Source organism: Dermochelys coriacea, chromosome 13, assembly GCF_009764565.3.
Source record: "Dermochelys coriacea isolate rDerCor1 chromosome 13, rDerCor1.pri.v4, whole genome shotgun sequence".
Lineage (NCBI taxonomy): Eukaryota > Metazoa > Chordata > Testudines > Dermochelyidae > Dermochelys > Dermochelys coriacea.
In genome coordinates, this window is record NC_050080.1 from 756,918 (window position 1) to 773,790 (window position 16,873).

A 16,873-nucleotide genomic window follows, 5' to 3' on the forward strand; every position below is an offset into this window, starting at 1 on the left:
TGGCCGGCCAGCCCTGCCCTATCTCTAGGCCTCCCCCATTGACCTCCCCACAGCAACATGCCACCTTCAATTATGGTGCAGCCCCCACCGACACTCCCTGCACTCTCTGCACCCCCCAAGGGGTACCACAGTGCCAGAAAGGAGAGGCCTGGAAGCCCCAGCCCCAGGACACGAGAGACACTCTCCTAGCCCCCACCCCACTCAGACAGGACCTTTCCCAGTGCTCGCCCCCAGCCAGCTCTGGGTGGATGGATGGACAGACAGACATAGCAGCACCCACACACTGTTTTTCTCCAGGATTCTCTTTATTAAAAATGTGCAAGGTACAAAAATGGCAGCAGGAGAGAGAGCGAGGGCCACGCCCAGCACTCCCTGTGCGCACTGAGGCCAATGGTACCTGCCAGCCCCCAGTGCATGGGCACCAGCTCCTGAGCAAACCCAGACAGACAGACACGGACTTATCAACTTCTGAAAAAGACAAAGTTGCTTACAAATCTCTAAGCAGTTTGCACCAGGCAAACTAATCCATGCAGCACACGTAGGCGGGGGGCTGCCACCCGCAGAGACCCGGGCCAGGGACGAGAACCTTTAGCTAAAGCGTCTTGTTCCCCACCCCACCCCACCCAACCCAGATTCAGCTGATGCTGAGGGACCAGGATATTACAGCTCCCAGAGGCTGTCACCTCTAGATCTCGTTTGGACTGTCCCAGCTGGGTGTGATTTTGTTTTGTTGGAGCTGCTGCCCAGAGTCTCTGGAAAGCAGGGTCTGTCCCTCCCTGGACCCGCCTGGGGCTGGAAGGCAGGCCCTGGGCAGAGATTCCATGTGCCAACTCCTCCACCTCCCCTGCCAGCCTGAGGCTGCCGCACAGAACAAAACAACAAAAACCAAGAATCTGCAGGGATGTACAAGCCACTGGCGGGGAGAGGCGCTGGCCCATGCTGGGCCGGCTCTGGTCCAGGGATGTACAAGCCGCTGGCGGGGAGAGGCGCTGGTTGGCTCTGGTGCAGGTGAAGCTGCCTGGGCCCTACTGCTCTGTGCAGTTCAGGATGTCGTATTTCACATAGCCCACTTGCTCCACCTGGTAGCGTGGGGTCATTCGCCAGTAGAAACGGTCCTGGCAGAAGTGGTACTTTCCTGGGCCGGGGAGGAATCCAGAGGGAAGGGGTTAGCATGAAGGAGGAGCTGTGGGACCTGCCTACTCCCAGGATCCGGGGAAGCCATGCGCAGCCCCTGCTGCCCAGCCAGGCTGAGCACTCTGCCCGGGTACAGGGGCAATGCCAAGGTGCCATGAAGAATTCCCGCTCCCGGCTCCGCAGAGCCAGGGCCTCACGCTCGGGTCCACCTTGGCCCAGAGAAAGGCCCCGCATCCCAGAGCTCAGAACCCTTCTCACCTTGGTAGAGGAAGACATCATGGGCATTGAGGGGCACGCCGGCAAAGGTGTCATCAGTGAGACGTGGGTAGCCCTTATCCACCTTCTGGACTTTCACGTCCAGCCTGTGGGGAGAAGAGCAGTGCTGGCTCAGGCACCCACAGATCCAGACGTGGGGCCCTGCCCACATGGGCCTCTGTCATAGGGGCAGGAAACAAGCTAATTCCCTGAACCCGATCGCCGCCCCCGTCCCCGTCGGCCAAGCATCAACTTCAACCCATGCCCAGCCCCTGTCCCCATTGGCTCAGCATCCACCCTGCCCTGGTCGCCACCCCTGTCCCGGTCAGCCCAGCACTGGCCTCACACTCCGGGACGCGCACTCACCTCCAGTACTTCTCCCCACTGAAGAGCAGCACCTTGCCGCGCCCCCTCTGCAGGGCCCCCGAGATCCGCTCTGCCTCCTTGTCGATGCCCAGCTTCTCAATCCCGCGGGGGCCCACCACGCTGCTGCCCGTGTACACCCAGAAACGCCGACCTGCCACAGCGACACGGTGCTAGCACGACAGCCCCAGCCGTGGGAGAACGTGCCCACGCAGCCCACGGCAGGGCACCCGCCCACACACAGGCACCGCGGTCCAGCAAGCCCCCCGAGGGAGCAGAGTGGCAGGGCATAGAGCTGCAGCCCTGGCTAGGGAAGGACCAGTCCCTCAGCCGGTCACTGCGAGAATGGCCACTGGGCCCCTCACCCAGCTCCAGGGCGCCCAGGGCTCTAATGACCAGGTCAGCCCCATCCCATGCTGCTTGATGGCCCCCAAAGAGAGGCACTAGGACAGATGCCAGCACTGATGGCCCCCCACATGCAGCAGCCAGGCTTGCAGCAGGGCAGGGTGAATGTGGGGAAGCTGAGGCAAGAACCCAGTATTAGTGCAGCAGGAGCCAGGCCTGGTCCACAGTGAGGGACACCCAGGGCACCAGGGAGTGGGTCTGTATGGGGCCGGGAGGTCCTGGCAAGCTGGGCAGGTCCCAATCCTCACCCGAGAAGAAGAAGAGCTTCTTGGTGAGCACGTCCTGGAAGACAGCGTCGATGGGGGCCAGAAGGGCTGGCCACGTGGCCTTGATCCGGAATGGGCCCTGAATCGCCCCCTTCCGGGACACGGAGCTTTTCCAGTAAATCCTGAGGGTGCAAGATCCCAGAGTCATGCCGGCAGCATGGGGGGTGAACCCCAGTGCCCCTCCGTCCCCCAGAAACCCCTGCCAAGCTCGGCCCTGCTGCAGCAGACTTAGAGGTCATACTCTAGGGGTGAGGGGGCTCCACCAGCTCCCTTCATCAGCAGAGGGCAAGGAGCGGCTCCGCTGGGAGCAGGGGCAACTCCAGGATTAAATGCCCATGTAGATACCAAGGTCTGGGCTCCCCTCATCCCTCTGCCCCTCCCACCCCACTGCCCTGTTGGGCTGGGCAGCAGCAGCCACCGCAGGGCACAGAGTGCAGGGCTCGCTCACCCGCTCTTGAAGAAATGCAGCTCCCCGTTGATCTGGGTGATGGCGTCGAAGGAATTCACTTTGCAGGCATCATTGCTGGGGTCCACAGGGCTGGGCTCAGTTGGCAAGGGGGAGTCGTCAGGCTCTGCCGTGGTTGTGGTGTCCTCGGCTTGAGTGGTTGTCTGGTCAGGGATGTCTGGTGCCTGGGTCGTTGGTGCAGGGGGCTTGGGACCAGAGCCACGGCCTGAGAGACGGGAAACAACATGAGGCCAAAGACGCAGAAAAAGGGCCCATCTGCTGGCGGGTGATACAGGGGCCCCAGCAGGGCGACTGGCGCATCTGGGACAGGTGCACGCAGGTTGTGAGCCAGAGCCCCCGGCCCCTGGTGCCACCATGTGGGTCACGCTGCCAGCGCTCTGGGCTTGGAACAAGCCTGTCTGGAGCAGTGGGGAGCTTGACGGGCTCCCATTGTGTGCCCTGGCACTCAATTCCTGCAGCTGGCGCCACCCTTGACAGGGAAGCGCAGGGGGAGATTTCAGAGACCCAGGCACGGCTCTCGAGCATGGGCTGCAGCCCTTCATGCATCCATACGCCCCTCTCGCCCGACAGGGAGGCATCCCTGCTACGTTGGCATGGAGCAGTCAGGGTTGCCATAGAAACTGGCATCTCCATGGATACTGATGGAAACGCTGAGCAAGTGACATGTTCAAGTCGGGGCCATTTCTCTTTCCAGGATCCATGCCGTGGCCCTGCCCTGCCACCCACCCTTGCCTGTGCCCAGGCTCAGGGCACCTGCTCACCGTAGAGGAATTGGATGCCGCTGACATCGTCTGGGTGCAGGTGGAAGTCCTTGATGTAGCTGTACATGGGGTACATCAAGGCCTCGCGGACACTTGAGTGGTCCAGGCCCAGAGAATGGCCGAACTCATGGGCAGCAACCAGGAAGAGGCTGTAACCTGAAACCCCAGAACAGTTGTCAGGGCCCAGCCAGACCGCCCAGCCCTGGGGGTCTGATGCCCACCCCTGCAGCCGCCAGTCAGCCTGCACTGGCCCTGGGGGTCCGACAACTGGCCCAGCCTTCCCGAACTGGTCCTGGGGGTCTGATGCCCACCACCAGCCACCCCGCCTAGCCCTGGGGGTCCAATACCGCCCCCTGCCAGTCCTGCCCGACCCTGCTGGTCCGATGCCCCACCACCAGTCAGCCCTAGATTGCAGTCCAGAGAGCCCTGATCCAGGGGGCTGAGGTGCAGGGTCCATGACTGCTTCCTAGAAAGGGCCCAGCGTGGGGCAGAGGGGGTGGCCAGGGGCACAGGCAGCGGCTGTACCTTGGTCGGGACAGAAGCCCCACTTGTGGTCGGTGTCATAGTTGCTGGTGGTGGAACACCAGAGCTTCCCATCCTGCCGCCCCTCGCTGGTGCACGCGCTGTAGGTCTGGCCCAGGAAGGTGAACGGGAACACGCACGGGTCACCCTGGGAGTTCCCGCCAATCACAGCTGTGTCTGCAGCACAAAACCAGCAGGGTGAGCAAGACTCCAACCCCCTGGCGGGGGGGCAGCACCCCTAGGCTGCTTGGGCCCCTCTGAACAAGGAGACATCCGGTGGGGCAGCTGCCACCGCAAACACAGACTCTCTGGGGGCCCCCAAAGCACAGGGGACACTGATATGGAGAGGGCAGCAAGGGCCTGGCTTCTGAGGAGTCTGGGGCTAGCCCAGTTCATGCACCTGCCCCACCTCACGCCCAAACGGTCCTGGGCAAAGAGGCCAATACCAGCAAGTGCCAAGGTGCATGCGCCAGGCGTGAGTGAGCTGGGGGCTCCCAAATTCAGCCTCCTCTCAGGCTCTCTCTGAAATTGGCCAGGGCTGCAAGCAGCCAGGGCAGAGGATGCCGGGGATTCGTTCCCACGTTGCCAGCTGGGGCTGCACGCTGGGCAGGAGTGCTGACAGCCCAAAGCAGAGGGAGGTGCAGGGCCCAGATAAGCAGGAGAGCCATCCAGGTTCCAGTGCTGGAAGGGGCCCCTGGGGCAGATAGGGAATGCATCCTGCTGCCAAGTGGTGCCCAAGGGAAGAGATTCCTGCAGAGTGCCTCAGGGCCGTGGGAGGTGCTGCGCCGTAGAGGCTGACCCGGCTATTGCCTGAACAGTCCCACCCTGCACCCCCAGGAGCCCAGTACCTCTGTTGGGGCAGAACCCGTATTTCTTGTCCTGGTCGAAGCTGGCGGTGGTGGCGCACCAGCGGTAGCCATCAGAGCGCCCAGTGGTGGTGCAGGCATCGTAGGACTTCCCCTCAAAGATGAAGGGGAAGACGCATTTGGCACCATCGCTGTTGCCATCGTAGGTGTAGAGAACTACCCGAGAGAGAAACAGAGAGTGCTGTAACGTCTCCGCCAGGCAGGAGCCTCTGGACTCACAGCAACCCCCCCGCAGTGTTAGGGAATTTGCTACCTACCCCGCAATATCCTCCCTGCTTGGGCCCCCGCCCCAGGACTGCCCCAATGCGCTGATACTCACACTCGCTGGGGCAGAAGCCGTAGACCTTGTCCCTGTCGTAGTTGGGGGTGGTGGAGCACCAGGGCAGCCCGTCGGAGCGCCCCTCCGAGGTGCAGGTGGAGTAGGACTGTCCTTCGAAGGTGAAGGGGAAGTGGCAGGCGGCCCCGTTGGCATTCCCGTAGCTGGTTTTTACCACTGGTGGGGAGAGAGGAGGGGTGTGGTTCAGGGTCTGCTGCTAGTGCCAGCGGGAGGGCGGGTTCCCCAGCCAGGCAGCGACCCTGGAGTCTGACCTCACCTATCCCTGTTCCCAGCGTCCAGAACTCGTCATCATCGAAGTGGGCATCTCCCTGAACCCCTTTGCCAGGGGGGAAAGCATGGGCCAGAAGTCCGTCCTTCCCGTCAAACGGATACCCATCACCGTGCTCTGGAGACAGAACCCTACAGTCAGCCACATGCCTGGCTCCTGAAAGCCCCCTCTGCCCAGAGAGAGCAGGGCGGAGAGGGGAGATGGCCAAAGCCCCCCATACAGGCACCCCCACACATGTACCAGGACACACTTGCACACCCTAGCAGGCACACGCACCTAGCAAACACCCATGCTGCCAGGGACTGACAGGAGGTGTAAATGAGCAAGTATAACCCAGGAAACCTCCCCCTGTGCCTGCCCCTTGGCCCCCTCACGAGCCCTGCCGCAGGCACCCCTGGCACCCCACCCACCTGCCCTGACAGAGGGGCTCACCCTGGGTGCCAAACTGGATCATGATGTCGGCCTCGCCGCTCTGCAGCCGGGTGAAGGTGAGCGGGGTCACGTCACTCCACACCTTGAAGGCTCGCGCAAAGGCATCGTCTATCACAGAGGCGTCCAGGTCTGGGGAGTAGTTTAGTACCCTGCGGGGTAGGGTGGGGATGAGCAGCACAGGGTGAGACCCACAGAGCTCAGGTGCACCAGGGTAACCCCCCAGCCGCAATTAACCATGGACTAACCGGAGACACTCGAGACACCCAGGGGACATGCTGCACTCACAGGACTCAAACCAAGGCCTCAGGTGCTCCAGCCCCACATGGTGGCTAGCAGAGCCCAGTTGTGCCATGGCACGAAACCGCAGCATAGAATCATAGACTATCAGGGTTGGAAGGGACCTCAGGAGGTTCTAGTCCAACCCCCTGCTCAAAGCAGGACCAACCCCCAACTAACTCCCCGCCCCTCATGAGAGCAGGCTCACGGTGCAGCACCCCCATCAATGATCAGCACCCCTCCGGGCTGGGCCTCCCTAGGCCAGGGTAACTGCCGGGGACCTCAGCCCAAGCCAGCTGGAGGACATTAGTCAGAGCTGGGCTCCTGGCAGGGCTGCAGCTGTAAATCAGGCCTGCATGGTCTGGGGCCAAGGCTCTCCCTCCCTGCCCCCAGGTGCAATCTCCTGTCTGTGGGGCATCACTGGTATTTTGAAGTCCAGGTGTGGCCTGGGGGCCGGGTGGGGCTCACCGGTAAGTGAGATCATTGTGATCCCACTTGAGGTCTCCTTCGAAGGTGAGGAAGCTGCCCACATCGGGGACACCGCAGCGAGGTGCCCGCATGGCATCCAACGTGTTGGCATCAAGCTCCCCCGTCTCCTCCAGCCCCAGCTGCTTCTGCATCCTCCTGAGCGCCTTGCCCAGGGACAACTGCCTGCTGCGGGTCTGCCCCTCTGCCTCCGTATAGCCGAAGCGCAGCAAGTAGCTCTAAGAAAGGAGAGACGGTCAGGGGGGCGGGCAATGCCGGGCAGGATGGACAGTGCCTGCTGCCAGGACAGGACCAGCTGGGCGACCCAGAGGGAAAGTGACCCATCCCACTCCCATTCCCAAGGAGACTCCCAGCTTTCCCCAGCCCTGCATCCAGGACACTCCCTGCCCCTCATGAGAGCAGGCTCATGGTGCAGCCCTCCAACCTGTGCTCTTCTGTCCCTCCTTTGCCATGGATCAGGGGAAACAGACAAGGCCCTCGAGAGTGGTCACTGGGCTTATCTCGGCAGGGGACCCACGAGCCCCCTGTCCTAACAGCCGACCGGCTGCACGGGCACCTCAGGGATGCCCTGCTGGGGGTCCCAGCCCTTACAGGCGAGCCAAGTACTCACTTCTGCAAGCTGTAGATCCGTCACATGACTGACCAGCTCCCCGGGGAAAGTGATCACAGCCTGGGGCTTGGAGTGGAGTGGTGCAGCCCAGCAGCTCAGGGCCAGGAGCCCCATGGCTAGCGGGGCCAGGAGAGTGAGCCCCATGGTGAGGCAGTGGGCTGAAGTTCCCTGTGCTGGCTGGCTGGCTCTGGGTGCCGGGCTGCCCTGCTGCTCTGTGCAGTGCAGAGCTGCCAGCTCCTATTTATGTGCTGTGCAGAGAGAATGAATCACTCAGCCCCTCTCCCAGCTGAGGTGACTAACAGCACGCTCAGGCCCTTGGGGCTTTGCTCAGCCCTTTAACTATTTCAACACCTTGTTTACCAAAACACAGGCCCCCCCCCCCCGCAGGAAGCAGGACATCCTGTGAGGCAAGAGCAGCGGGGGAGGGGTTGGACAGGCCCCTCCGTGCCAATGCCATGCCTGGGCCGTGCCCAGCTGGCACTCTGGAAAGCAGCACACAGGCCCCAGCAGAGGGGCCTCCTCTCCAAGCTTCGGCACTGGGACGCTCATGACCTGGGAAAGTCGCAAACTTTTGCTGCCCGAACCTGGTTCTCCCAAAAGGGTTTGGGGCAACAGCTCCTCCCCCAAGCCCTGTATGAATTCGGGGCTGGACTGGGACCAGGTGTCTGTTCCTTGGCCCAGCTCTGCAGGGGTAATTCTGCTCAGTGGAGTAAACAAGCAGAGAAGCAGACTCACCCCCTGAGGTGGGGAGATGCCCAAGTTAGTGCTGCAATGACACTGTTGCTTAGAGTGGAACCTGCAAAGTCCTTGTAAACCCACGTGCATAGTCAGATCCACCCAAAATCTGGCCTGTCAGGGCAGCATCAAGGGTGCAACTTGTGGGGCAAGTCTGGGGGTCATTTGGTGCCGGGGGCTCCAGATACTGGTCCCCCAGTGACCTATTTTGTAAGAACATTTTGACTTATAGGCACCTCAGGATGCCCGTCCAGCTCCCCATGGCTCATCCAGCCCAGCCGCCTGTCTCGGCCGCAAGCCAGAACCAGCTGCCTCAGAGGAAGGTGCAGGTCTCTTGTGCCAGGAGATGGTGCCCGATGGAAGAGGGGTGGGGTGCACGGTCAGGTGGAGCAGTGTGCCCAGGGTGCTTTGTGGTACAGGGAAGGGAGCTGCCCACATGTGCACGACACCGGTGCAGAGCCATCAGGGCACAGCTCCCACGGTCCTTCGCAACCGACTGCCTTGGGGCCCCTGAAGAAAATCACAAGCTCCAAGGCCCACGGGTCAGGCCAGGCCTCCTGTGTCACCAGCACTGGGCAGGCTCCTCAGAGCCCCGGGGTGCTCTGCAGGAGTCTCACCTCGCCCTGTGCAGGGCCAGGCTGACCGGGGCCCCGGGGGAAAGGGCAGCGATTACTCCCCCCCCAGCCAAGGCTAGCGCCAGCCCCTTTCCTTGCAGTTCACTTTTCCCCACGTGTTGTTTCATCAGCCCAGGTTCAGGCAGGCTCCGGCCCCAGCGACTCACCCTCCCGGCACAGAGCCACAGATCAGCCCAGCACATGGCCCACACTCTGCCTTGGCGCAAGGCTCTGTGGGCCTTTCCCACATGTAACACCCAATCCCCCAGCCCCACGCCCTGCCCTGTTGGCACTCACAGGGCACTGGCTGCACGGCACAGCACAGCCCTCCCTCCGTCCTGGCCAAGAGGGCAGAAGCCTTGCTCGCAAGGTGCTGTTTAGATGTGGTGGGAACCCGCGTGACGGAGGGGACAGCGAACATGGCAAAGGAAGGAGGGGAAGGAGGTGGCCGAGAAGCAGCTCAGGCCCTGCTGACCAGGACTTTGGAGCATCTGAGTGGCCAGGCTGGAGCAGCCCAGGGACCGTCCCGTCTGCTGCCCTGCACCAAGAAGGGCCAGTGGGAGCTGCCTGTGAGGCCGGCACAAAGCCCGTGGCTGGGGCAGCTCCCTCCAGTCTGTCAGCTGCGGTGAGGGTCCCTCGCTCCCTCCTGCCTTGAGAGTGAGAGCCCACATCCCACCTGCCAGCCCCGTGCCCCTGGAGCTGGCCCTGCCCTAAGCTGAAGGCTCCCAGCTGGGTCACTCTTGGCACAGGAAAATCTCTGCAGGCCCCGTCCTCCTCCTCAGTCCTGAGTCGGGCGGGGTGCGGCCCAGCTGCAGCCTGAATGATTTTCCTGCCTTTCCCCTAGGAGCCCTGGGGGGAGCCGAGCTGTGCCCACAGCCCCACATCTCAGCTGATGGATTTGAACCTCACCCCTCAAGGTCCAGCCGCTTACACCTGTACCGGGCCCTGGCTGGCACGGAGCACTGCCAGGGGGCTGGGGGGTGGGGAGGAACAGATCCAAGAGCTCATTACTCACCAGCTGGCTTCACCCCTCGCCAGCCACGCACAGCCCCTGGGGAATTATCTCCTTTCCCCTTTAGGGACCGGGGGGACCGTTGGCAGCAGGTGTCTGCACCCCTGCAAGCCAAAGAGCCCATCCTTGTGTGCCGACGAGCCAGGACCGCAGCGGGAGTCGGGGCTCCTAGGCAGCTGAGAGCCCTGGCAGCAGTGGGATGATGGCAGAGAGCAGGCCAGGCCAGCTGCACCTAGCAAGGAACCCTCCTCCCCCTCCAAACACAGCTTGGGAAGCCAGGGATGAGAAATGGGGCCAGTTGCTTCATCTCACACCACAGCCTGCAAGAGTGACGGGGAGGAAGTTACTAACCAAGTGAAGAAAACCCTTCCTCCTTGAATCACCGCTCTGCACACATGCTAAGCTCATCCCATGGGAATCCCCCTCCGGAGAGGGAGCACCCCACCTCAGCACTAAGCACCATGCACCTACAGACCCCCAGGTGCTCTACAAGGCAACGGTGGAGATACTTCATGCTGCGGGTGCTACTCCCAACGTGGGCACCTACAAACTCCATAGCCTGGAGAGCAGCTGGGGGCAGGGCGGCAGGCGTGGGGAGCTGCTCCAAGGCTCCATCTGCAGCCGCAGGCCAGGGGCACCTCAGCACATCAGGCCAGTGGCGCTGGAACGATTTGTACAGTGGGGGGGCTGAGAGCCATTGAACCAAAGTGTAAACCGTGTATGTGATAGGAACCACTTCAAGCCAGGGGGTGCGGCAGCACCCCCAGCACCCCTAGTTCCAGCACCTATGCATCAGGCCCAGCGCCAACTCCCTGGGCTCGAGGGCGGGGGCAGCAGAAGGGGGATTATTTCCTTTCCCTTGCTTGCCCTCTGTGCTGGGAATCCACCTCCCCAGGACACAGAGCCCAGACAGCAAATGGGCCGTAAGGGGAAAGCCAAATTCCACACTGAGATGCGCCCGTTGCTGACACTTCAGCCCCTGGCTGGTTCGGGGGGCACCAGGCTGCAGAATCCGGCACACTGCCGGCCAGGGTGGTGCCCACCCCAAGTCCTTACACGAGGTGCCAGATCCTGCAGGCCAGCCCCAGGCCAGCAAGGATGGCAAAGTCTCTTGAGAAAAAAGTTTCCAGACTTGGCCCAACAGCCCGGGAATCTGCCAGGGCGGTTCCATGGCTGGGCTATGCAGGACAGGTCATATGAGCACAAGGGTCCCTCCAGACTTTGAGTCTATGAAACCACAGGGAGGCTCCTTTCCCGTGGGAACGTGCCCATCCGGAGTGGCCGCTCACGCTCCAGCGATGTAATACTCCCAGCAGAGCCATCCCGGCTCCTAGATAGACCTTTGGTCTGACCCAGTATGGCTTAGCCCTTCTCCCAGGGCCCCAGCCCATCTCCTGCCCGGACTCACCCCCCGGCCCGGGGGGAATTCCACCCCCCGCCCTCAGACCCCTGCGATTCTAGCTGGATCCAGGATTTTCCTCCCTGTCCCGCTCTGGCCTGCTGGGAACTCCGCTGAGAGTGGACAGACGCCTGCCTCTGGCCCCTCAGTAGCTGAATTGCTCCCTAGTGTTTGTGCAACCTGGGGACCCTTGGCTGGGCAGAGCCTCCAGGGTGCCGAGGGTGGTATTTGAAGGATGCGTTGGGGCAGGGCGCGGGCTCTTCCAAACGCACGAAGGCAGGTGCAGCCCATGACCGGCCCCCATGCACATGAGCTATGTCCAGCCTACGCTCGCCTCTGCCCGGGGCAGCCTGACCCCGCTGGCACAGACCCTGGCTCTGCAGGCCTCCCCACGCTGGGAGGGGGGTTCTGCCACCAGGGTCTGGCTGGCCCCATGAGAGCGGGTCAATCACTGAGAATCGGGAAGGTCCTGGACACCAATACACAATGCAACTGGACCAGATCCCGGGGCTCCCAGAATCCTCCCTGGGCCAGCTGCTCCCACTGACTCACAGCCAGGCTAAAAGAGCTGCTGCTGGCATCAGCACCTGGGGATTTTCGGGTGACTCCTTGGAGCCAAACAAGGAGAAGAGGCCAGGGCAGAGCAAGGGTAGGGAAACTTCACCCCCCCGTCTGGAGCTAGTGAGCCTCCATGGAGGGCACCGGGGGAATTCCAGCACAAGCCCGGGGGCACCTCCCGTCTGGCACACACCCCAGCCAGCGTGCAGGCCAGCAAGTAAGGCTGCTGCCTGCAGGCCAGGCCAGGCCCAGGTTCCAGCTCTGCCATGGATTTGCTGGGGCTGCTGCACACCCCCAAACCAACATAGCAACTGTCTCTGTGCAGGGGTGTCCCAGGCCAGCCTCAGGGCCAGAGCCTGGGAAGTGATCAAGATAAGCAGGCAAATGAGTGCCAGAGAAGTGGAGCTGGCCCACGGGGAAGGGGGTGCAGGCAGGCGTTTCAGAGAGGGGGGCTGTAACTTGCCCATCACCCACATACAGCACTGCGCTTCAGAGCAGGAGCTGTCCCCCATGTACCTGCACCTCAGGGCCACAGCTCCAGAAGGGTCTAGGGAGAAAAGCACCCGCCCAAAGGAAGGTGAGGAGAGCAGTGCAGAGCCAGCCAGGGAGCAGAGGGCTGAATGTGGGGTGGGGAGAATCACTGTTTCATCCCAAGAGCACCAGGGGCAGGAGAGAGGGAAAAGGGACCCTGCAAGCCCCTGCGCAGACCTGCTCTGTCCTGGGGTTTGCAGTAGCCCAGAACTTCCCAAGGCCCAACCACCAGAAAAGCAGCGTGGCTCCCCTTCCTGCAGTGCGTCACCCCGAGTCTGGCTCCCACCAGCCAAAAGGGGAAGAAGCCACTGTCAGCTGTCCACCAGCCTCTTACTCACAGCCAGGTCTTCCTGCCAGACACACATGTTGGGGAAGTCCCCTTCCACCAGCCATGCGAGGGTCCCTGCTGCAGGAGGCTTCCTGCCCGCTGCTGCAGATGCCCAGCTAGGGCCGATGGCTGGCTCCTGCAGAGGGTAGCATCTCAGGAACCCCCTTATCTTACACACGAATGCTGAGCGAGCACCCCCAACGCCCCCCCAGAGGTGCAGGGTCTTACCCCAGGGCAGCTGGCCAGGAGCCTCCTGTGAGAGGGGAGGGGCCTGGGGATTTCCAGCAGGCTCTGTGGAGCAGAGCGGGTCACCTAGGCAGGAGCATTACAACCTCCCCAGACACAGCTCAGGGAACACGCAAGGGAGCCTGCACACCCTAGCCCAAGGCCCAGGGGGAACCCACTGGAGGTCGGAGGCAAGAGTCCAGCAGTTACCTGAGCTACAGGGATATCCTTCCAGCATGGCTAACCCCAGCATGCACAGACCAGAGGCAGCACCCCCCCACCCCCCCGAGATTCTTAACAAGGAAGAACTGGAGGGGTGGGGTGAGCTGCGTTCTGCTCTGTTCTCTCTCTCTGCTCCATCAGCAAGTCCCACTGAGACAGACTCTGAGGGAGACGCGTACAGACGTCCCTCGCCCAGCGTTGGCAGTGACACTCACACAGCGCTGTCCCACAGTCGGGTTTATTCGCTAGCTGGCACATGGCCCAGGCAGGCCTTAGGGTAGCACAGAGAACTGAAGGGTAAAGCACAGTCCAGTCTGGTTAGCCCAGCTCCCAGCCAAGCTATAGGGACCCCTCAGTTCAAGCTCCATCTCTCCATCTGTCCACCCTCCTTGGTCAGAATCCGGTGGGCCCCCTCAGCTGCTTCAGAGCCCACACGTAACCTCCCCTTTGTTCTCCAGCTGGGGAAATGCTGCTTGGCTTCCTGCTGAGAGGTGGGGCCATCCAGGGTCCTTGGGTGCCAGGTGTCAATGACCAGACAATTGGATCTGCCATTGTGTTCTCAAGAGCTCCATTGTTATGGGACCTAAGACCCAGACAGCCGGGCACCATTCACACCTGTGTCTTAGCCCACCCTGAGAGCAAACAGTCCCTTTCAACCCACTAGGAAACAATGCAGCACATGGAGAAACCAGGGCACACACAATATTACAAAAAATCCCTACTTTGTCACAAATGGATGTCACGGACTCACAGGTCGTGCCCACTCTTGGCCCCGTGTGGTCCCTGGGGGGAACCCCCTTCAGTGAGACAGCTCTTCTTGGGCGTTCACTCTCTCTCCAGATTAAGCCCCTCCACCTCCTGGAGCCGCCCCTTTCCAAGTCTGTTTCTTGCCGTGGGCCCCCTCAGGGAGTCCCCTCGCTCTGGACCTCTGGGGCCTCCACTCCAAGAGGGAATAATGCACCCCAGTTCTCTAGACCAGAGTGACACTGAGCTGGCGTAAAACAGGAGGGTTTATTGAGCATTGAACCCAGCACAGGAAACTCTTAGGGCCTCATGCCTGGAATCCCCCAGCACAGCCCATCCAAGTCTCCCCTGCATCCAGGGGGGCTCTGCCTGCTCTCTCCCTCCAGCCCCAAGCCCCCCTGCTTCCCCGCTAGGCAACTGAGATCACCGTCCCCAGGTCCCCCCTCTGTCCATTGTCTTCTATCCAGGTAAACAGGATCACCTGGGCCGCTTCTCCCCAGTTCTGTCCTCTGGCCCCCTCTGGCTGGAACCAGCTGGTCAGGTCACCAGGGTCCTCTCCCTACAGTCCATTGTCCTCCCATTGGCCAGAACCGACTGGGCCTCCCGGTCACCAGGTCACCAGTCGCTGGGGTCTCCATTCTCCAGGCCATTGGCTGGGGTCCCAAGTTCCATCGCCAGTCCTCTGTAACAACAAATGCCCTCTCCCATCCCCTCATTAAACCAGTTACAGCCAGGGACACTGCATCCCACCCCCTCTGCCTGCAAACCATCGGAAAAACAAGGAAAAAACAAGAAAATCCCCCACTTCGTCATAATGGAAACTGACATTTGCACGTAATAACCTGACTCCTGGAGCTGGGGCTTTAAGAAAACACGAAATATCGCAAGACTTGGAGACTCTGCCTTCAGAAAGTGAAAATCCAAGCCCAGGGAAGCCAAGAGAAGGGCAACACTTGCTCTCTCCCGCTAATACAGAGGAGGTAGCTCTGTCACAGATTGAGGTGTCAGGGAAGAGGACTGGAACAACCTCATTGCACTGTAACTGATCAGTTCCTGGGAGCAGGAAGTAGAGCGAAGAGTTCGGAGGGGGCCTATGAACAAAGGGGCAGAGCTGCTAACCACACCAGGCAAGCTCATTACCAGCGGCTCCTGCCACAGAGGACGGGGTAGCAAAGGTCCTGCTCAGAGAAGTGTGAATTGCAAGGACAGTGGGAGGGGGAAGGCTGTCAGGCAGCTGGAGAAGGGAGGGGATAGGAGCAAGGGGCCAGGGGCAGAGTCCTTCATGATCTCAGACCTCCATGGATGGGTACAGAGAAAGGGGGTGAACTGCTGCATTTTGGAGCCCTGGGGAGCACATGCAGGAGGGAACCGCAGCATGAGAACAAGGGGGCGCATGGAAGGGGAACAGCACGGTGCAGAGCCTGAGCAGGGAGTCAACATCTTGTGAGGATGACACAGCACAGTGTCCGGGAGAGAGCAGCTCAGGTTGCCACATGAAAGCAAAATCTGAGGACAGGAAGCAGCTGTAAAAGCAGGCAATGTGCTGACGGCAGGGACGCCACCCAACACCAGCCGGGGCTGAGTGGGGCTCGGGGTGCAGCCAGGCATCCGGACTCTGGGAACAGCAGGGTGTGACGTTCTGTACCTCCGGGGAACACCCAGCACCCCCATGTTCACCCTTATAAAACGAATGTGTGGTATCCAGTGCAAAGTTTGTCAAGTCGGGTGTCTTAGGAAGGTTCATGATGCACTGAGCATTGTTGTTCTAGTGATGCGATAGTAATTGTTGTTACAGTAATGTTATAGGTTATAATTTCATACATGTAGTTCGCAAAAAGAAAAGGAGGACTTGTGGCACCTTAGAGACTAACAAATGTATTTGAGCATAAGCTTTCGTGAGCTACAGCCCACTTCATTGGATGCTGTAGCTCACGAAAGCTTATGCTCAAATACATTTGTTAGTCTCTAAGGTGCCACAAGTACTCCTTTTCTTTTTGCGAATACAGACTAACACGGCTACTACTCTGAAACCATACATGTAGTTATGAGCCTGAAAATGTGTCCTCATGGCTTAAAGCAAGCCCAGGCAAAACTCTCCAAGAGCAGAGGGGCAGTTCACACCTCATCAGGGCATATATGGTGTGACGCAGCAGGGAGGGGGGAGTGTTGACCTGGGAATGTGGCAGGGGAGTTTCACTGGAGATGGGTTTCAGAGTAGCAGCCGTGTTAGTCTGTATTCGCAAAAAAGAAAAGGAGTACTTGTGGCACCTTAGAGACTAACAAATTTATTTGAGCATAAGCTTTCATGTAGCTCTAAGGTGCCACAAGTACTCCTTTTCTTTTTCACTGGGGATGGGATACCTGAGAGCCTGTAACCTGAGCCAGGAGGGGGAGGGGGAGGCAACACCTCTGCCCTGGGAATGTGGACAAAAGGCTGCAGGAGGGAGCCTGCTGGGGGGTTTAGTTTCAGTTTGGTGCTGGGTGGTGGAACGCAGGGAACCCCACGGCTGGGGTCTAAGCTCCCTGCTCCCCAGAAGGACTTGACTGAGGGGTGCTGGTTGTACCCCCAAGCTCTGTTGTAGACTGTTCCTATTGTCCAGTAAACCTTCCGTTTTACTGGCTGGCTGAGAGTTACTGTGAATCCCAGGAAGAGGGGTGCAGGCCCCAGACTCCCCCACACTCCGTGACATATGGGACAAACCCAGCCCAACCTCACAGGGACAAAGGACACTGGCCCAGGCAGCAACAAAGGATCTGTTGGACTCTCGAGTGAGTCACCCCCCCCCCCTTCCTTTGGTCAGTTTGGGACTACAATGAGGTAATGCTCACCTGACCCTGAAGTGGGGGAGGGGGCAAAGCCAAGAGAGAAGAAAGAACATGATAAAAGGGAGAAACGTTTGCCATGCTCTTCCTCTCTCTTCCACCTCCATCTGGAGACACCACCACCACGTGACTGAAGTGCTGATCAAAGGGGAGAGCCTGGCTGAAGAACAACCAGCCAGCCTGTGTGAGAAGCATCTAAATTTATAAGGGCATTGAAAGTGTTAAGAGCAGCTTA

At 60.5% G+C, this 16,873-nt stretch overlaps 1 protein-coding gene across 1 annotated transcript; it reads right to left on the minus strand.

Moving 5' to 3' along the window:
• Positions 1 to 284: 284 nt before the first annotated feature.
• MMP9 (matrix metallopeptidase 9) lies at positions 285 to 7,751 on the minus strand. Its single transcript, XM_038370393.2, has 13 exons — positions 7,448 to 7,751; positions 6,820 to 7,055; positions 6,076 to 6,224; positions 5,632 to 5,760; positions 5,358 to 5,531; positions 5,021 to 5,194; positions 4,176 to 4,349; positions 3,651 to 3,806; positions 2,872 to 3,094; positions 2,406 to 2,545; positions 1,756 to 1,906; positions 1,393 to 1,496; positions 285 to 1,135 (listed from the first exon to the last, which is right to left on the minus strand). The coding sequence occupies exons 1-13, from the start codon at positions 7,589 to 7,591 to the stop codon at positions 1,026 to 1,028; spliced, it is 2,064 nt and encodes a 687-aa protein (XP_038226321.1). The 5' UTR covers positions 7,592 to 7,751; the 3' UTR covers positions 285 to 1,025.
• Positions 7,752 to 16,873: the final 9,122 nt, after the last annotated feature.